Source organism: Mytilus edulis, chromosome 10, assembly GCF_963676685.1.
Source record: "Mytilus edulis chromosome 10, xbMytEdul2.2, whole genome shotgun sequence".
Classification (NCBI taxonomy): domain Eukaryota; kingdom Metazoa; phylum Mollusca; class Bivalvia; order Mytilida; family Mytilidae; genus Mytilus; species Mytilus edulis.
In genome coordinates this window covers 57,995,328-58,018,020 of record NC_092353.1, presented here as the reverse complement: position 1 = coordinate 58,018,020, position 22,693 = coordinate 57,995,328, and the positions used below count along the sequence as shown (strand labels likewise).

The following is a 22,693-nucleotide window of genomic DNA, read 5'->3' as shown; positions in this document are numbered from 1 at the left end:
CAAATTCTAAGCACAAACACATCAAATGAATAGACAACAACTGCCATATTCCTGACTTAGAACAAGCATTTTCTTATGTAGAAAATGGTGAATTGAACCCGGTTTTATAGCGCTAAACCTCTCACTTGTATGACGGTTGCATCCATATTAAAGTCTATTATATTGACAACGGTGTGTGTACAAAACAAACAGACATTAAAAACATGTTGGGGACAATAACGCCTATTCGATGTTATTAGATTGTTTCAGACCAAATGTATCATATCTTTATCGCAATGAAGCAAACATTTTCACTAGTTCTTTTATACATGTATCTGACTTTAAAAGTGTCGGAGAAAATGGAAAAACAGGCAAAAGTCTAAATTGAGAATATGAATTTGACGTGTCTGGCCTTGCCCTCAACTTCTAAGTTAGAACACAAGGACTTCACAGAAAAGACTGTAGGTTTATATCACTAACGGTATTTGAGTTACAAAAACATAACGACAAATTTTATTTGGTAAAAGCAGATAGCTGCATTAAGATTTCGCTGGATCGCGTAGATCCAATTAGCCAAAAGTTCTTAAGAATGTAACAAAAAGTTTAGAAAAAGAAAACTCGTTGAGATCTGTTTTTGTTACGAAAAAGATGCACACCAAAGACAAACAGTGAATGGATAGATAACTTCTACAAAGAAAATTGGTCGATTAAGTAAGGCAAAATTTAAAAGCAGATAATAAACAGTACAAAATTAATATATATTTAAGCGACAAATTGCGGAAGAAAAAATAAAATAAACGCAAGGACAAAATGTTGCGTGAAAGAATAATGATAATCAGAACAAACACAATAGGTCTTTCCCTAGAAAAGTGAAAAGACCTAAATATTCCAACAATGATAATCTTATTTTTGGAAGCAAGTTGGAAGCCAAATTTGAGTAAACATGTCCATATTTGTCCAGCATAATTGGCAAGTTGTGTGTAAAGACGTTCTCAAAAGTCTCGAAATCAATCAATGCCGAAATATATGTATCGATACATGTTTAGTTTAATATTACTGCAATGTAAGAATGAAATCTATGTCAACTGATAAAGACAAAAATCAAAGACTACAACATGGAAGATTATTTACTATTGCCTGTATCTAAATTTACAGGACCTATAATACAATTTGAATATGATATCCCTTTTGCTACAATACTATCTATTTAAAACTATGAAATTATAAAGTTTTAAGTAGTTTGTGGTAAAAGAGAGGTGACATTACCAGAAGGATAGATAAACTCAGCAATTGAATACAAGAAAAAAATGTCATGGAAAAAACGAAACACAATGAAAAGAAAATCAACAGTACACAAAACACAACAAAGGAAACTAATCACTGAGCAACACAAACCCCACTTTAATCCGGGATCGACCTCCGGTGAATTGAATTGATAAGCAGATCATGTTCCACATGTGTCAACCGCAATGTTCCTCATATACGTACACATACGGTGAAACTTGTTTATTGGTGTAATACGGTAGGTTACATTCGAATATTGTGTTGCAAATTTGGTGCTAACAACATAATGTTTCTTTTTAACAAAGAGGCTGAATATATCAAGTGGTAATTCAAAAACTCGTATGTCGAAGAAAAATTGACAATGTCTTGGCAAACAAAGAAAACAATGACGAACATGCGATAAAACTAAGGATTTAGTGACATGAAACGGAAATATTTAACTTCATCAAAAGGGTAGTTAAGAGATTGATATATTGCACATGTGTAAGCATATGTGTTTAGCTAAAAACTGTGTTTGATAAAAAATGTCGTTGGATTATATAAAAAAAGATGTGGTATGATTGCCAATGAGACAACTATCCACAAAAGACCAAAATGACACAGACATTAACAACTATAGGTCACCGTACGGCCTTCAACAATGAGCAAAGCCCATACCGCATAGTTAGCTATAATAGGTCCCGATAAGGCAATGTAAAGCAATTCAAACGAGAAAACTAACGGCCTTATTTATGTAAAAAATATGAACGAAAAACAAATATGTAACACATAAACAAACGACAACCACTGAATTACAGGCTCCTGACTTGGGACAGGCACAAACATAAATAATGTGGCGGGGTTAAACATGTTAGCGGGATCCCAACCCTCCCCATAACCTTGAACAGTGGTATAACAGTACAACATAAGAACGAACTATAAAAATCAGTTGAAAAAGGCTTATCTCATCAAATGGACAAAATTACAAGTAGACGCAAAAAGACGTAATGAACAGATCTGAGAGTACTCGCAGTTATCTGACAGCTAGTTCAAAGCCACTAACAACTAATAAAAAAATCATGCATCTAAGGCTAAACTATCAATCCGTACACATCCAACATCCAATGGATTTAGTGTAAAGACGTCATAAGCAGCCAGAGAAAAACATGACCTTGTGCAATTAGACTGTTTTTGTGTTAAGTGTCTGTCTTATTTTTGTGTACATCACATGCTTTATTCATCTGAATGTAAGGACCATCCATTTCACATGGTATCATTTTTTATACTACCTACAACGTTAAACATTTGCAATCGCTGATTCCAGTGTATGTTTACTTTCAGTGTATGTTTACTTGTTTTTGTTAAGATGTCTTTTGAATTAAACCATTTCAATTGATATATTATAGCGTTTCTTTCTATGTTGTGATGTTCTACTGTTGGTTTATATTAGGGTGTAGATTGGCATCTGTTAAAACCTTTAAACCCGTTGAATTTTATTTGCACCTTTCTTAAATCAGGAACCTGTTGTTCAGTGGTTGTCGTTTGTTGATGTGATTCATAAGTGTTTCTCGTTTTTCGGTATTTTATATAGATAAGACCGTTGGTACTTTATAGCTTACTGTTCGTTATGAACCAACGTTCCGTGTTGAATGCCGTACTTTTTTTCTATAATGGTTTACTTTTACAAAATGTGACTTTGGCGATGGAGAGTTGTCTCATGGGCATTCATACCACATCTTCTTATATCTATAGTATGGACACTTGATTGCTTTTCCTCATGTTGTTCCATTAAGTAATTTGAAAAATTCATTATAAAAGTGCCTTAATTGTTTATTCACTGTAAAATGTGACCTTTAACATTAAAATGACATTATATAATAATAAGTAACCCTGTCCGACGTTTCAAGTTTATTTACGAACTAATTTGTCTTTGTCCTTTTGATTACAATTATATTTATCATTATTTCTAGATAAACGTTTACATTTCAAATGAATTGGTTTGTTTGTTTAATTAAACAAGGGGCTGGTTTTCGAAAGTATCTTATGACTAAGACATGTCTTATGATGGTCTTATGGCATGTCATAGTCGTAAGATATGTTTTCGAAAGTGTCCCAAGTTACGATTTGTCATAACTTTTGCCGTAAAATTAAGACCCCTCGCGACATGACTTATGATGGTCTTATGATTGTCAACTAAAATTTTAATCACTTTTCATGTATAATTTCATGTTAATTGCAATACAAATATTTGTTGTGTTTCTCAGTATGCTAAATAGTAAAGATTTTATTTTCTCCAACTACTTGAATTAAAATTTGACTCTCCTGCGACATTAAATTTGGAATTCTTTTTTAACTCCTGGTTTTGTATAATGAATATACATATTATTTCGTTCCTAGTATATTTGACAGTTACTGTACTTTATTAACGGTGCACGGGCATTTCGTTAAGCGGGAACTCAATGTACATGTACCTAATCTAAAAATATTCACAGTTAAATAACAATGCATGTATGATAATACACGAAAGCGAAGTTCAAGATTTATTATATATTACAAACTAAATTTAAACAAATTGTCAACTCATATTTCAATTCCTTTTTGTATAAAATTTCATGTTCATTATAATGAAAAAAAAAAATAATTCGTAAATATTTAGAATTGTAATAATTGATATGCTCATCCTTTTCATTTTCATTTTTAATCATTATTTAAAATAATAGAAAATAATATTCCCTTATGACAGTCATAAGAGCATCATAGCTATGACTCTCTTAAGACAGCTTTGATTTACATCCTATGACATATCATATGATAGTCATAAGATCATCATAAAATATGTCCTAAGATATATCTTATGGCATATCTTATGATACTTTCGAAAACCAGGCCCCTGTAGTATACGTCTGTTCAAAAGTCATAAATCGATTGAGAGAAAACAAGTCCGGGTTACAAACTAAAACCTAGGAAACACATCAACTTTAAGTGGAAACAATAAAACAGAAACACTGAAGTGCAACGTAAACAAACGACAATACAACACACATAGATACGTACTATAAGATCAGAACTGCAATATTCCTGACTTGCTACAGGGCATTTTAAGAAAAAATAACTTGATCAGATAAAATATGAAGCAATATTGTTTCAAATGATGTAATTTGTCTTCAATTACCAAACCTATATTTTTCTATTTGTACATAATTTTGCATGATTGTTTTGTATGAATATCTGAATATCTCCGATGTATATTTAAATGGTCACGGGAATGTTGTCTCATATCAATCCTTTCATTTTATCGTTCCGAGAAAAACAAGAAAAACAAATCGCATCTAGTTTTATTAATTCATTTACAGAATGTCTTTTAGTTGATTTTTCTGATCTTCATTACAGCTTTGATGAATTTTGAATCTTTCCATCTCATTTTATATTTTTGTAAGTCATTATTCAGGTAAACATAACTGCAGTAGTTGTGCCACCAGGGTCCATTTTGTTTATAAGAAGCACAATTATAACCACTGGAATCATTGTCTCTGTCCTTGGTGGTGAAGGATCTACCATTGTTGTAGTCCATTCTATCTCCTACAAATTTGTTAAACGACTACTGAGCAACCAATCATATAATAATTTAAAACACACACACACATGTTCGTGAAATAATTGTATGTTTTTTTTGGGAAAATTTGATAATTAGGGCATAGCTTTTTCTCGTGAGTATTGACGACGTTTTCCTAAGATTTATTTTCGTTCAACATAGTGTTTGCTGCTAGTCAAGACTTTTTAACAAAAATGAATTGAATAATGAAATGAAAAATATACATAATTGTTCGACCAATAGCAAAAACGAAACACGCAATAAAAACACATAAACATACTGAAAATGAGCTTAAGTCATGACGAAGAAAAGCTTAAAACCCGTATAAATGTGACAATGTTGATATATATAAGAAACTTAATAAATTCTGCATATATTAAAAACTCCTTTCCTGATTGTGATATTTCGATTAAGTGTGAATTCGAATGGGGGGGGGGGGGGGGGGGGGAGGCATCCAGAACAGGAGTGCATACGATTCCCTCAGTTTTGATTTTGTTACTTTGATTTGTCTATTGTTCATTGATTAACGAGATTTCAACATCGGTAAACTTTATTTAATTTAAACAATTTTCAGATTTTTTTAGACATTGTTCAGGAAAAACTCTTATTGATGTTTAACTTCGTTTCCTTAAATTTGTTCGCTCATGTCAGATCTGAAAACAAGCAATAACAAACAAATCATGACTAAAACAATTTGGAGGAATCTTTACAATCCATTCGTTGCATAGACACAACCAATTTCCTTATCATATTCGGAAAATTTTCCAGTTTGTCCGATAATGTTTTTGATAATTCATAATAAACTATAGGTGGCACGGTAGTATTTCCTGGCCCATAAGGGATAATGATAGCCTTTTATGAATTTTCACCACTTTCTTACACTGCAAAAAATTCTACATTCACAGTTAACTGAAGTACTTTCATTTTACTATTCAGAAATGAATTTGAATGTGTATCATGACCGTTTACTTTTTTTTGCTATTTTTAAAAACCTAAGGCCACTAGTGCTTTTCGGTCTTTTATCATGCAGTGAATACACAATTTAAGGTGGTACCCAACACTTTCATTAACATAAATTTGGCTCGTTTAATTTTCATAAAATTGTGACACAGTATTTACTTTGATCCTTTGACAAAAACATAAAAATTTCAAAAATTTGAACCAACCAATTTATCAGAAAAATGACACTCAGACTGGTTATGTAGTAGTGTAACAAACACTAATTTTGATCATTGAGAAGCTTAATATTCCCTTAACAACGCAACGTAATTAAATCGTTTTGATAATTTTACAGAGTTAGTGTTAGGTACCACATTAAAAAAATTCTCAAATATTCATTTTCATCTGTTTGTAAAATTATTTCATATTTTTCTACACCTGATTCGTCCCTCAGTTTGAGAAAGTGTGTTCAGTTGATACTGTATTTTTTGTCCAATCGCACTATTCAGATACATTGACAAGAGCAACCTAAACATGCTAAATTCTGGAATGCAAATGATACCGTGCCACCTATAGTGTAATGTTATGAATCACAGCTTATGACTAAACTCAGTAAAGACCCGTCGAAAACTCCATTTAATCGATAAATTAAACAACACTTATCGTTATCTTGATAGCATTTTTTCGTTAAGCAATCAAGAATTTTCTCAATATACTGCTGACATTTACCCCAAGGGTCTTACTTTAAATAAATCAAATTAAAACGGTAATACCTGTCCTTTCCTAGATTGAGAAAATTCGGGTTTATAAACGGGAAACTCCACACTAAAATTTACGACAAAAGGGACGATTATCGTTCCCTAATGTTAATTTTTCATTTTTAGATGGTGATTTTCCTTTGGCACCATCTTCGGTGTTTATATTTCACAGCTCGTTCGCTATGACCGTGTTTGTTGTGACGTTTTTGATTCATCGAAAGTAATCTATGTATTACTGGTAAATTATTAAACCAGGGATTTCGTTACCAGAAATTACTTAAAACCTTTACTAAATTTTTCCATAGTTTTGAAGTTTGGTTGTACCTGAAGAAAAACTTATTTTAAACGGGATAGCACATCCTCATTTTTACGGAAATGTTGTTCACCGTGCCCGGAAATTTAGGAATTATCCTGGTAAACTTATCGTTCCTTTAAATAAACATAAAACATAAAGGTTACCAATTCAACTCTGTAATTAGATCATTGAATATTGTTTTTATTGGAATAAATATTGATTTTATTATTAGGTAATTAAAAGAAAACTAAATATTACTAGTATGTTATATACATATACACATTCTTAGTTCTACAATCTGTCGATACCTGTATTTGCATTGCACAATCTCATGTTTTTCTCTGACTGTTTATGACGTCCTCAACTTAGATGCATGATTTTTTTATCAGTTGTTAGTGGCTTTTAACTAGCTGTCAGTCAACTGCGAGTAGTCTCAGATCTGTACCTAGTGTTTTTGGTTCTTGGGATGTACAAGTACCTGGCCACGTCCACTTGTATTTTTGTCCATCTGATGAGTTAAGCCTTTTTTAACTGATTTTTTATAGTTTGTTCTTATGTTGTACTGTTGTATCACTGTCCCGGGTTAAGGGAGGGTTGGAATCCCGCTAACATGTTTAAACCTGCCACATTTGGTATGTATGTGCCTGTCCCAAGTCAGGCGCCTTTATTTAGTGGTTGTCGTTTGTTTATGTTTTTACATATTTGTTTTTCGTTTATTTTTTGTACATAAATAAGGCCGTACGTTTTCTCGTTTGAATTGTTTTACATTGTCATTTCGGGGACTTTTAAAACTGACTATGCGGTATGGGCTTTGCTCATTATTGAAGGCCGTACGTTGGTCTATAGTTGTTTATTTCAATGTCATTTTGGTCACTTGTAGAGAATTATTTTATTGGCAGTCATACCACATCTTATTATATATACGAAACCTTTTTTGACAAAGTTTTCAATTGGATGCTAAGGGATCACAGAAAGATGATAATGAATTGTTTGGATGACAACTGAGCTTTTATTTCACTCTTCTGTGAAACAGTAAAATGGTGCTTTTCAGGTTACAACATCTTTTGACATTTACATATATGTGTCTTTTGCATATCCATGTATATGTACCAATCTCTTATGCGATCTATAAAAACTAAAAATACAGGATTCCTAAGAAAAAAAACGAAAACAGATTTTGTATCATTGACTGAAATTTCAATAAACATTATAAATATGTGTTAAAAAAGAAAATAAACAGATTAAAAAAAAATTGAAAAAATCAATTTTGTCTTGGTTATTATTTTTTTTTTCAAACAAAGGTAAAGATTTCTATTCCCAGGATTAACATTTATTTGAGCACTCATGGCAACATACATAGAAAAAGAGATCGTTCGGAAAGAGTTGGATTAAAAACAGTCTGAATGTTTATCTGAAATGGTTCTTAAGCAGCACAAAGTATGAGATATAAGATGTGGTATGATTGCCAATGAAAACATTCTCAATAAGAGACAAAATGACAAAGAAATCAACAGATAGAGGTCACCGAACTATCGTTAAGAATGAGCAAAACACATACCGCATAATCAACTATAAATAGCCTCGAAATCACAAATGTAAACAAAAATTCAAACGAGAAAACTAACGGCCTAAATAATGTACAAAAATAAATAGACGAAAAAAAACCCAAATATATTACACAACAACATCGACAACTAAATAAATTACGTTAATTTGAACTTGAATAAAATTGAGCGGTCACACTTAGCGCAATTTAGAAATGGATTTTACCATTAAGAGTGGAAAATGGAAGATACTCGAACGAAAGTGTAAAAGAAAGACGATGTATATTTTGTAAAAATCAAGAAACTGAAACTGAGTTCCATTTTATGTTTGATTGCCCATTGTATATTGTCGATTTAACTTTTTTGGTAAACTTTTAATTGAAGAAAACTTCACAGATTTGAATCATGCTGACAAATAGAACTTTTTAATGTCTTTCCACATAAGAAAATTAGCAAAATATATGGTTCGTGCATTTCATATATTACGTCGGTTGCTGTATAACACTTAAATTTTTTGCATATTTAAAGCTTAAATTTTTGTTTACAAATATTTGTATGTCTATATATTTTTGAAATTTACTTACGTCAACAAAAGATTAGAACGTGATATAATTGTTTTATAATTAATTTATTTTATTTGAGGTGACTTATAGGTCCATTGGGCCGGATGTATTAATATTTATCATATATTATATGTTTATAATCTGTACATAATTTACACATGTCACTGTAATAAACAATTTTCCTACTTACTTACTTTACAACCACTAACGTGACATGCTCATGACCTGGGACAGGTATATGCATACATGATTTGACTGGGTTAAGCATGTAGGCGGGATCCCAACGTACCCCTAACCTGTGACAGTTATGTAAATGTACAACATAAGAACGATCTATAAAAATTCAATTGAAAGAGCCTTTACTCATCAGATGGATACACAAATACATATAAAAACATAGAGAGTGGAAGTGGTCGAGTACTTGTACATCATAACAACAACAAGACGAGTAAATTTATGAGAGTACTCACACATTGTCACAGTTACTGACAGTTAAAAGCCAATAACAACTAATACAAAATATGCATCTAAGACTAGATTATCAATCAGTGCACATTCAACATCCGATAGATTTAGTGTAAAGATGCTAACACAGTCAGAGAAAACACATGACCTTGTGCCATGTCAAGATACGGGAATCGAAAGATTATAGATCCATGAACGGGCATATAATTAGCTTTTTCATAAACGTAAAGAGAGAGCCGTGGTGTAGTGGTTATTGCATCGAACTGCTTGCACAAAGGTACCCGGTTCGATTTCTGTTCCGGGATGAAAATTTCAGTGACTGAATTTTCTCCTCTTCCTCTACACCATTTGCGAGGAAATGTTAATAGTCCGTCGGAAGGGGACGAACATGGCTGACCCGTATTAAGAGAGAGAGACATATATCTTGCGTATGAAAGACATTCTTGTAGATTTCGAAAAAGAGCAGGCCAATGCCGCAACAAGGCAGCACTCGCAAAGTGGAAAGGGATTAATATAAGTTGCAATAACTTCTTTCCAAATCCACTATTAATATAATTGTGTAAACTAAACTAACGAGTCTGTATCTACATACCTGCAGTTCCTGTGTAATCACCAATAGTTAACTTGTACTTTGAATTTTCATCACCAACAGCAAACGTCTTATAAACTGCATAAGTCTTTTTGTTATTGGAATCAACCAAGTCAACTCTTAGTTCGTATTTACCGCTGGATGTCAGAATGTTAAGATATTTGTTACCTATTTTGAAAAATTCTTGAAGTTAATATTTTTATATTTACACTTATTTACATGAATCTTGCTAATTGGATTGTTTTAGTCAATGCATCAACTGCTGTCTAAAATGGCGTAAAAGAACTGTACAAAAGTTATGTACAATTAATTGTTTCCAACAAAAAGAACGTAATCTCTTTAAGTTGTACTTAGCTTCCTTTGTTATTGTTTTTCTTTTATAGCTGACTTTATAGTATACAATTTGCTCATTGTTAAAAGCCATTAGATGACCTAAAATTGCCTTCATCACCTTCTTGAACTCAGTTACTGTTGTCCCTATGTCAATCATTCTATATATCTATATTTTCATGATGATTTATATGATGTACTATTATTTTTATTTTGACCTCGAATATGTTTGTGTCTGACTGAGTATGTCGAAGTAAAATTTTATGATTAATTTGATATAGTATTTCAATTGCGATGCCAACGACTACTCGAGTATCGTTATGTAGTACCTATCGAAAACTAACAGGTTACTCAATTATTCGGTTTCCATTCCTTCCCATGATTTTTTTTCCTGGAGAACATCCGAGAATTCATAAAAAAATCACAGAAGAATCATAATCAAAACCTTTAATCTGTTTAAAAAATCATTTAAATTGTTTCCGAAAATACTTTGCAAAGCATGTAGCACCATATCACAGCGAACTTTCGTCTGATAAACGGATTAATGTTAAAATGGACTATCTGGCATCACATCGGTCACTTCTTATCATATTACACTTTTATTAATATATTTGCTTGATGATTATTGTGAGTGGTGAATATTCAATTAGTAAATAGTAAACATTTTAACATCCCTAGTTATAAAGGTTTAATTGATATAATCGTGGTTTTCTGTTAAACTATTTTCCTTTTACAAATTGTATCACGTAAAATAGATTTGACATAGAACAATACTCGATTATTCCAAATGTGATTTAATGGGCATATTGTGTGTATGTCGGATCATTTAGTTTTTTTTTCAATTTATCACGACCAACGGAGATACTTCTAGTTACATTGTAATCGAATGTTAATCTAAATTTTCAAGTTTTGCAATAGATTATTTGGGTATACAAAAAATTATATTTGATTATAAGGTGACAAGAACATGTATTATTTTTTTCAGGTTCGAATAGCGATTTTGACTTTTAATTACAATACGTTCTTCACATATTGTTGGTAAAAAGGAGATTATTGAAAACGTGGTTTATGATAGAAAATATTTACAGCATACGTTAATAAATATTTCATCACATTGGCGTGAAACGCAGTCTTTACTAATCTCTTGAGGGCTGTCAGTATTTTTGGAGATCTGAATAATCGAAACAACGTATGAAGTTTTAAATCAAAACTTGTCAGAGGAATTTAGCCATTGAATGACTTCTGAAATGTCTATTTGATATAAAAATGAACCAACAGGCATGGACTTACCAAACCAGTATTCTTTTCTCACATCACCAAATCCTTCCTTATACTCGTTCCAAGTTCTGGCAAAGTCCGTTGAACCATCGATTCTTCTTTGAATTACCTATTACATGTATAAATATCATTTTCTTTGAAGGAGCTACTCTATTAAATTAAACAATTCTTCTGTTCAATGTCATGGGTAATTATATTTCCAGAAATTTCGCTTTTAATGAAAAGGATTGTAAATGAGACCAATGTTAAAAGAACAATCTTCGTAAACGAATTGTAAACCGATGCAAGCATTTCGAGTTTCTTCAAAGATAACGCAAAACAAATTCAAGAACGCTGAAGTCGAAGCAGATTGATTAACAAAGGTTTTACTATTGTGGCTTATTTAGGGAAATGTATATTTTTAGGTAAGCGTGGTGTGAAAGCAGACACGAAGCCATGATTTTTCAAGGGTGGCAGGTGTTGATATCGACTTGCGACAAACAAAATCTTAACTTTAACATTCACTAATCAAACAGAACTTCGACTTTAATAATGTGTATTAGTATTTGTTTTCAAATGGGTTTAGTACCAACCCCTCGAACCCTCTGGATACGGACCAATAAAATCTTTACAAAATATATTTTGGCAAAAGATCAAAGTAAAGCATCACTTCGTTCTCCGATTTTATGGACTTATCGCTACCTAAACTCAGATCCTGGATTCGCTTAATATATTATTTTATATAAAAAAAGACTGCAATCCGATTATTAATTTCACAGAACAAGTGTATAAAAACACATTTCTAATACAAAAAATCAATGCATCTTAATAATTATAGATTATAGGAACTTACAGTCCAACCTTTGCCATCAGTCATGTCACAGTAAACCTTAATTCCTTTTGATTTCTCTGGATATATTGTATATATTCCACTTTCTTGTCTTTTACTTTTCATTTCACTACAGTCCTTGTACTTCTTAGAAATACATACATCTGTTTAAAAAAATCCCATCATTTTGTAACTACATATATTGATTGTTTAAGAGAATTTGAATTTTTAATGTTTTAATAAATGTTAAAGTCAATGGCATATAAGAAATCATCAACACGTAGTATCAAACGAATTCATGATGAACGCGTTCACTTACCTCTAACACCTTTTTTGATCAGATCAACAATTCTGGAAGTTTCTCTTTGGCCTTTTGATTCTAAAAATAAAGGATTCGAAGACATTCAATATGTACTCACAGTTAGTGTGAATCTTTTAAAACGGACAAAAGCATGACGATTCCTTACAACAGTTGTCTGTTTATTAATTAAGAAATTATAAAGAAACTGATTTTCCAAATCTCCAAGGCAAAGTTAACCTTGGATGAATTTGATTTACTATTTGTAGGTCCTTTTTGAGTAGAGATTTCCTGGTGAAGGCTAGTCTAGAAAAGACGAATGAAATTCATCATGTGTTGTTTTTATGTTTTACATACCTGAGTCGATATCACTGCTGGTAGACTATCAATTGTCCTGTGTATCATTAGCTAAGTAGTCTGTTCTTTTCGTATTGACATGATTTATAACAATCCTATCTTATTTTTGCGTTATAGATTTATAAATTATAGAGAAATATAAGGTTCTAACTCCCCAGTCAAAGTTAACCAAATACGGGGTAGGCTATCACATAGATATAGTATATCCCCCTTTTTGTTATTGCATGAAAATCATTTTACAGCTAAAAGCGTTTTGTGTAAACTGTGTAAATATATATTTGTATTACTTCAGAACCTTTCTATAATAATTGTGTCGTACTAATTTACATTTATTGTCCAAAATACCTTCAATAATCCACTTCAGTTCCTTTCTTATCATCTTGTTCTTCTTCACGACATCTTTATACACATTTATATCTACAAGTTAAAATAAAATTCAAATGCCAATCAAAGTAAAATAAAAGGCAATCATAAAACATTCCAAAAACAATAACATTTGGTTAACATGCATCTATCCTGGGATTCTGCTTCATCAATTTGGCTTACACTAAAGGGTCCCTTGTTCATTAATTACCTCATTAAATAAGAACTAGATATAATTTAAAGAAAAGTAAACTAGTATTCAATTGCTTTCAATAAGCGTTCAGGGATTTTCAGCTCATATTGCACGGTGAATTATGCCTATTTGTGAAATTTTGGCTGTGTTAAAAATTGCTTGCTGGATAATGTACACATAATGAAGAAAAGTTTAAACATTTCACGGCTGAAGTCACACTGCTTTTGAAGTTTATTCAATTCTTTTTTTTGCTTGAATTTTTTCTTATAAATCGATCTAAGAACTTTGAATGAAGAATTTTTTAACTGAAGTTATATTTATATAAAAAACATTACTGAACATTAGTTCATTCGAAATAAAGCAGGAGAGAAAATCTATGAGATATGTACATACTTTTAAGAATGGTGTCGGTATCCTTCAACAGTTGTTCAACAGTCTTATCGGGATTTTCATGTACACATATACCTGAAATTTCAACAAACATTCCTAGCATTAAAGACATCTTAAATTATATGAAATTCATTCATACCCAATAATTGATTCAATTTATGATATCGTATATAACAACGTGCTGTATTGTTTTGGCACTTTTTTAAATTGAAATTCTGCTATGCCGCTGACTTTTACCATCCTTTATATTCAAAGTTTCCCCAAGACTCCACCTCAAAACACTTCTAGTGAATTATGCTTTGAATTTCTTTTATTTCCTACAATGATTTTTTTTAAACAGCTTAACACATACCAGTACAGTTTCCTAATAAAAAGTAATCAAACACACGTCACGTAGTGACAAAAATAAATACATCTGTGAGAAATGATAAGCATTACTTTATTTGCTTTAATTTGTTCCACAAAGGTTTCATCTATTTTAACGACATACTTTTTTTTCGCGCTTTACATGCTTGAAAAGAAGAAAAAGCAAAGTAAAAAATTGAATATATTTCTTAGCTAAATCTAGTAATATCATTTTTCCATGTCTCTCCATCCAGATTGAATCAATAAACTCATTTTACTACGAATAAAATTTAAATGAACTCCGTTTAACTGTACGGTTTAATATTAAGTCGTACGAAACATTTTATGGGATGACAGCAATTTACTGTAATATGCACACTTTTTTTATGTTAACTTTACAATCTTGGAGAGAAAGACATGCACTATATTAGAATACAAATTATTCCAATAAGAATTAAATTAGTAACGATAGAATTTAGTTTTGATTTTTTCAACGATTGTTTATCTACTTTCTCGAATTTCGTCTTTAAAAGACATGACAAGAAAGATAAGAAATCAAATGAAGATTAAACAATTATATTATTTGGATTTAATGTTGTTTATGTCATTTCAAGAGGTCTCTCTAAAATAGACTTTGGAAGTAAAACCTTTTACATAAGCAAGATTTGTCTTTACCGAGAGCTGCTTTAATAAACTGACCTTGCAATGTGCCCATCAATTCATCTATCCTGCTGTCTTCTGCAGACAATTCATCTTTATTCCTTTTTCCTACAATGAATGCAATATTTTGAAAATGTTTTCTGTTTAATTATCTCTTCAAAGAATAACTGTTTAATTATAAAATAGTTATTCAATATATTAATCAGCCTCACATTATGTATCTATGTGTCTGTCCCAAGTCAGGAGCCAAAAATTCAGTGGTTGTTGTTTGTTTATGTGTTACATATTTGTTTTCGTTCATTTTATTTCACATAAATAAGGCCGTTAGTTTTCTCGTTTGAATTGTTATACATTTTCATATCGGGGCCTTTTGTAGTTGACTATGCGGTATGGGCTTTACTTATAGTTGAAGGCCGTACGATTACATATAGTTGTTAATTTCTGTGTCATTCTGGTCTCTTGTTGATAGTGGTGCCTTTGGCAATCATACCACATCTTCTTTTTTTAATATTGGAAATAATTAGGAATAATGAGTCTTGAACAGTCTTAGATATGTTAACCATAAGGTTTACCTTAAAGATAATTTTAACTGAAAATGATAGGAGCGTAAGACATGCATAATATAGATATTATATTATCTAAACATTTAATAAATATCAAATTTACAAAATTAATAAACATCATCATATTTAAATACTGATTTTATTTTCTTCAAAAATATTTTAATTTGAATATCTTTTATGTCCAACTCAAGAATAGTGTAAAATATAAACAATTCATGTCATTGTTTGACTATATCTTTAACTGTTTAATGACTTCAAAATGATATGAGAGAAAGCCATGTATTATATCTAATAGGTATTAAAAAGACGGAATTCGTTAATTTTTTATTTATTACATAGCTTTTATATAGCGCCTATCTAATAAATATAATACTCTAAGCGCTTAACATATAAAATTGAAGGAAAATATATATCACAATGAATACAATAATAGCAATTATATATATATATGTGAACAGAAGAATAAAACAAAAATTAAATAGAATAATGATGTAAATTAAGAGCATTGAGAGGGGAAATATATATCACCATGAATACCATAAAAACATACTAAATATAACAGTCAATCAAAAAATCAAAAAAATAATAATGATGAACATTATAAGTATTTACATTCCCTGCGGTATATACACAAGTAAAATCTATAAAAATTTCCATAAAAGGATTAATTCATTTAGCTAAGAGAAAATATAACGTAGAAATTTAACAGTAAAACACAGAGAAAAAATAAATAAGACTGTCTCTTAAATAAAATCTTTAAAACTAAAAATTTAAATAAAGTAAAAATAAAAAGGCCCTATTACTTAAACTTTTAGAATAATAAATAAATATCACAGTTCTTATCTTCTCATATTGTTTGTTAAATTATACAAACAATCGTAGAACACATTAAAACAATTCCAACCTTACTAATATATTTGAATAGTATTTGTTATAATATAATACATGTCTTTTTCTCTTACTATTTTGAAGTCATTATAAAATAAAAGATACACTCACTTAATGATATGAATTGTTTAAATTTTACACTGTTCTTGAGATTGACATCAAAGATATTAGAGAAAAAGAAATCAATATTTAAATAATATGACAATGTTTATTAATTTTGTATCTCTCTGATGACCAAATTGGAGTTCTTTTGTAAATAGAAGACAATGCATAATTTTACTCTTTAGTTTTTAATTGTCATTCCTATCTAAAAGATATCCATTGAAAGACGAGTTAAAAAGTTTACCGATATATTTGTTGGCAGAAACCTCATTGTCCATTTGTTTTTTATGTGTTTTATCATTTGATTTTGCTATGTGATTAGGGACTTTCTGATTTGATTTTCCTCTGGGTTCAATATTTTTGTGATTTTTTTTATTTTTTTTATAAAAGGTCACAATTTACTATTAACATGTATTAAGGGTCTATGTGACTGTGCAATCTATATTTATAAAAATAACTCAAACGTTGAACTTTTTTGTTTCAAAATGATGGTTTAAAAAAAAAATTATGTTTTACCCCTTTTATTAACAATCAATATTATTATGACCCATGACCATAACCATTGATAATCTGGACCAAGACCACAATTAATGACCCTTCTTTTCGTTGTTCACGAATATAGTTCCCTTTAGTTATAGTGTATTTCTTCTTTATTTTTTTCTTTCCCTTTCTCATTCATTTCTTAGCTTTTCTGGGGTGGAAATGAAAGAAGAGAGCTGAAATAAACTTTTGGATGTTTTATTTTAACTGATTTCAATAAGGAAAGAGTGATTAGGCCAGGTGCAAAAAGGTTATATTTACACTTTTCGGAACATCTCTTGACTTGCCTATAGGGGTAGGGATGTGTATTGGCCAAATTTGTATGATGTAATGATGCAATTTTTCTGAAAATTGCATATATCTTTGGACTTGTACTGTACATTACACACACAAAAAATTAGACAAAAACAACAGTTAAATTTTTTTAAATGCGACAAAACGTTATAAAGAAATGATAGAGAAATTAATTGTGGTCTCGGGCCATCTGGTTAATAGATAATAAAAAATGGGGAGATTTTGTATGATTGCTGTTGAGATATTTATAACTAAACTAAATTAATGACTTAGATGTAAGAAAATTAAAAGTCCAAGGTTCTGAAACTTATTTTGTTTGGTCAGAATATAAATAAACACACACTTAAAGCAGTAACCTTAGTGCGAATTCAAGGATTTGAGAAAATAGGGCGTACATTTAAAATGAAAAAAAAAAAACAAGAATGGAAATTTGTTCTACTCGAGCTTTAACATGTAGTTTCTGACGGACTAATTTCATAAAAAAATAAATCACAAAAATTAGTTCCTTACAAAGAACATGCAACTCTAAAAAAAGTTTATAAAAAGCCAAATGTCTAATTCATAAACAATGCAAGGGAAACGTAAATGATGAATGAAACTGAAAATCAATACATGCGAAATGAGAAAATGCAACGGCAATATTTATATATTAGGGTAATGTAATTCTTTTTAGTAATTGCAAAATAAAAACAGGAGCACATTTAATCTAAAATGACGCATTTTTAAAAGAAATCGTACATAGTACCCTGAAAGTTACTTATAATGGATAATCTGATGGTCACGAATAAACATTTTTGTATTTGCCTTTTTGTTGAATATAAGCTTTTGGAAATTATGCACAATCTTTTTCGAGTTGAAAGCTGTAAAATGATTTTGTTTAAATATGAACTGATATAAGAAATAGTTTTTTTTTATTTGAGCGTCACACATGAGTCTTTTGTAGACGATACGTGGGTCATAACAACTAATATTTTATATATCTCTTAATTTGTAAAATGTTTGACAGTTGTCAATACTTGCTTATAGTTATTTTGTTCTCATTCCATTTTCACTCATATTACCTATAATAACTAAAATAGGGGGTTGACCGTTTGATGTTTGTAAGGTGTGAAAAATTAAATGATCTTACATAACACCCGACGCCAAGAATTGAAATTGAATAAATGATTGAGCGCAACCAAACCCCAACCCCAACCCGAATATCTAATAGTCGCTACCTAATCATGTGTAGCCTTTGACATGGTAAATCACGCATCTTAATTGTGCACGATTGTTCCTTGACTACTCAGAAACTGTGTCATGTGACATGATGAACAAAGTATGTGTTTCATTAAGTTTCTGCTGTCTCGTTACATCAATATGCGTAGCGTCCCGGGCGTGACAGATTCTGATAACTGTTAAACTTTAATTACTTTTCCAACCAATGCAATCTATAGGTTGCACTTTGTAAATACAGCTGTTTCTCAAAACACGCCTCTTTTGGGGAGTAATTGAATATTCATAGAAAATTCACTTTGTTTACATACTGGTTCCCAGTTATGCTTTCTGTGTTCCATATCGCAGAGACAGAACTTGGGAATGTTACCAGTAAATAAACACGTGCATATTGTTTACATTGAAATCTGTGGTAACCTTTCATTCGAGGTAGGGGTAGTTAAGAAAATTAGTGCACGTTTAAACTCTGAGAAGTTCAGGGCATATAAACGTTGAAAATATGCCGCACAGCCCTATATTTTGACCTTTGAAAAAAATTGTGGTGCATATGAACTTTCAATTCTAGGATAAGATTTTTTTCAAAACTTCATAGTAAAAGTGGTACAGTTTTAGCCGTAAAAGGAGTTCCTATGGGAAATTGCATTGTCAATATTTACAGAAATGCAACCTATATAGGGTGAAAAAGGGGAACATTCAGAATTTAACCAAATTTGCTTTATTTCACAGATTTTAAAGAAATTAACTCAAATAAGAAGTTTTATAAATATTTAATGAAGATTGATAGAATCCTGGGCCTTAAATATGATGACTCAGCATAAATTCACAGTTAACAGTATGCATAGTTTACTTAAAGTCCTGGATACAAAATTAAATCATATTATTTGCATATTTGTAAGTTAAATTGTTAAGAAGTCCTTATATTTACTCTTCGCAGTCATTGAAACTCATAGATCCTTCCTGAATATTATTTATGGGGTATTTGTGTCCTTTCGATAACCCAAAAGTAAGCCGCAACACCTAAATCTGCTTTTTTGTCACCACGGCATAATAAATACAAGCTAGAAAAACAAAAAATATCTCAAGAAAACTTACAATAGTGTGTTCTATCCTGAATATGTACTAAATATTCCAAATTGCTAGAAACAGCAGAATTATTTAGGAAATTTGAGGCCCCAGGGGCAAGAAACATAGAAAATTGCCTACCCCCTGGGTCATAATACAAATAATTTAACTTGTAAATGCTATGATTTTATGATTTTAAAGTTCTTGATATAGAAACAATAACTATGCTTGGAAGTTATGCAAAAATCAAATGTTAGCAGTCATCTCTACAACATTTTAAGTGAATTTATATCTCAGACTGGTATCTGCATACATACAACTATTGCAAATATGGCTTTGTTTGAACACCTCTAGTATATATAGTAGCTAAATTGTGTCAGATATATGGTTAAAGATGATACTGTTGTGACAAGAATTCTAAATTGACCATTTGAGGCAGAAAATGTGTTCTTTAATTGACAAATAGGCATACAGTAAGATGTGGACTGGAAATAGAGGCTGGATTGGATACTTTATATAATCTTGAATGTTGTAATGATTGACTGCTAAACATAACATTTATGATATTCTGATATGCTTTCAATATGTTATCAAAACAGTTTTTAACAGGTTCTAGGCATTTTTTATCAGAAAATATGCAAATAGGGTAAGCTGGCAATAATTAAAGTCTTGTTTTCAAATTCTTTAAAAAATTGAAACAGTGGAGGGGGTATAAAATGTATAGTAAAGAAAAACTTAGAGTATACACAGTGATTTCTTTAAGACTTTAATTCTGATAAATGAGTATTAATGTGAGAAAAACTGATTTTAGAGAGTTTTCTATTTGAATAAATGTCTGTATAGGTTGCACTTTGTAAATACAGCTGTTTCTCAAAACACGCCTCTTTTGGGGAGTAATTGAATATTCATAGAAAATTCACTTTGTTTACATACTGGTTCCCAGTTATGCTTTCTGTGTTCCATATCGCAGAGACAGAACTTGGGAATGTTACCAGTAAATAAACACGTGCATATTGTTTACATTGAAATCCGTGGTAACCTTTCATTCGAGGTAGGGGTAGTTAAGAAAATTAGTGCACGTTTAAACTCTGAGAAGTTCAGGGCATATAAACGTTGAAAATATGCCGCACAGCCCTATATTTTGACCTTTGAAAAAAATTGTGGTGCATATGAACTTTCAATTCTAGGATAAGATTTTTTTCAAAACTTCATAGTAAAAGTGGTACAGTTTTAGCCGTAAAAGGAGTTCCTATGGGAAATTGCATTGTCAATATTTACAGAAATGCAACCTTCAATTACCAATTGAAATGGGAAGACATTTTGTTTTCCGTGTGTCATTGGATTAGCCGTCTTGTATTTTACAGTAGTTTATCAACAGAAAAATTAATATGATTAGACCAATAAAAACATTTTTTTTCTTTATGTAAGTATGTTAGTAAGGAAAAGGTGCAAGTACGGCAAAAATTATAGGATGATTGAGATTGAAAGACGACTATAATGAACAAATAATACCACAGAAACAAGGTCTTTTAATTCATATGCAATGTAAAGGTATGAAATTCCTGCTCTGCAAGTTGCATTTGTCAAGTAATTTGAGAATAGGAATATGTGGAATGATTGCAAATGAAACAGCTTACCAACAGAGTTAAAACATAATGTGATAGAAACTCTCTTTTAAACCAGAACACTGTGACCACGACAAATTGTTAATATCTATTTATGCTCAATACTGGATATGTAAGTCGTGATGATGGCGACTACATATCTTCCTTATATATTACAAATGGCTACCAATAACATGCGCGCTATTGGTATGCAGCGGCAGCTATTGAATAAAAATGCCAAAATGTGTTTTGTGCTGTCTTCTCTCTTTTTGTAATTTCGATTAAGGGGGAACCACAAATCTCTCGTAAATTATAATCTATTAAACAAATATCCATGTACACACATAGAGAGGTTCTTTATCTCATAAAGTATGTCAAACAAGACATTCGATTTTTTTAGCACAAATAAAAGCAAGGATGAGTTTAACTCCTGGTATCAGAAGTATGAGTGACGCATTTATCTACTACGGAATAATCTGCCATTAAAATGTCGACCTTGCACCTATTCTACATAAAAATCTTTTTACATTAAAACATTCATAGGATATTTTTTCCATGTAAGAGGACCAAACCCGCTTCTGTAATAAGGATAAACCTTATCAGTTTTTTAAAAAGCACTACTGGTATGTGATCATAGATGACATGTAACACAAATGGGGATACACAATAATGAATAATACTAAAAACAATTCAAAATTGCTTACCTCTTACATTAACCTCGTTGTAACAGCATACAGTTACAGCGGTAATGAATATTACCAACAAAGAATAACAAATCGACATGCTGAATTAACGTGTTGATCCAAATGTTTGTCCGTCGATTCGTACGAAAAAAACACCACAATATTAAAATAATGCTTGCGTGCAACTGAAATGTTGATATCAGCGTTCTGAATATATTGCTACACCTGTCGCAGTTAAATGCAATATGATATTGAAAATAACTTTTCAAATTCTCAAATAAAATCTAATACGCTCGATAGCATACCACTTCTTTTTTTATTAACAAACGACACGCTGTGATTGAGGAAACTGTCTAATATTCGTCGCTAGATTTTTCTTGAACACTTGTTACGGACTTCTTGGTCATTGTCTTTTAAAGTAACTTATAACAAGGGTGTCATCCCATTCTTTTCTTTTTTTATATAAATAAATCGAAATTAACTAATTCAGTTATTTTATACATGTTATGTGGGTTACATGTACATGATGTTTATACAATAATATATGTTTCCTTACTGAGGGAGCATTAAACAAATGTAGAACTGCTTGGCATAGATAAATACCTTCGATATATAAAAAAATAAACAGATGGTAAAGGTTTTATTTTCTTGAAGAATAAAAACAAATCGTCTTATAAAAATCAAATATAATTATCTGCCCTTGATTTCAAAAGGATTTTCTTTTCTGAAGAGT

General features: G+C 30.8%; 1 protein-coding gene across 1 annotated transcript; it reads right to left on the bottom strand.

Moving 5' to 3' along the window:
• Positions 1 to 4,578: 4,578 nt before the first annotated feature.
• LOC139491536 (fibrinogen-like protein A) lies at positions 4,579 to 22,146 on the bottom strand. The gene is made up of 9 exons (XM_071279280.1): positions 21,982 to 22,146; positions 15,049 to 15,117; positions 14,008 to 14,079; positions 13,404 to 13,475; positions 12,723 to 12,782; positions 12,428 to 12,567; positions 11,608 to 11,704; positions 9,991 to 10,155; positions 4,579 to 4,821 (listed from the first exon to the last, which is right to left on the bottom strand). Exons 1-9 carry the CDS (start codon positions 22,058 to 22,060, stop codon positions 4,604 to 4,606), a joined length of 972 nt encoding a protein of 323 aa, XP_071135381.1. The 5' UTR covers positions 22,061 to 22,146; the 3' UTR covers positions 4,579 to 4,603.
• Positions 22,147 to 22,693: the final 547 nt, after the last annotated feature.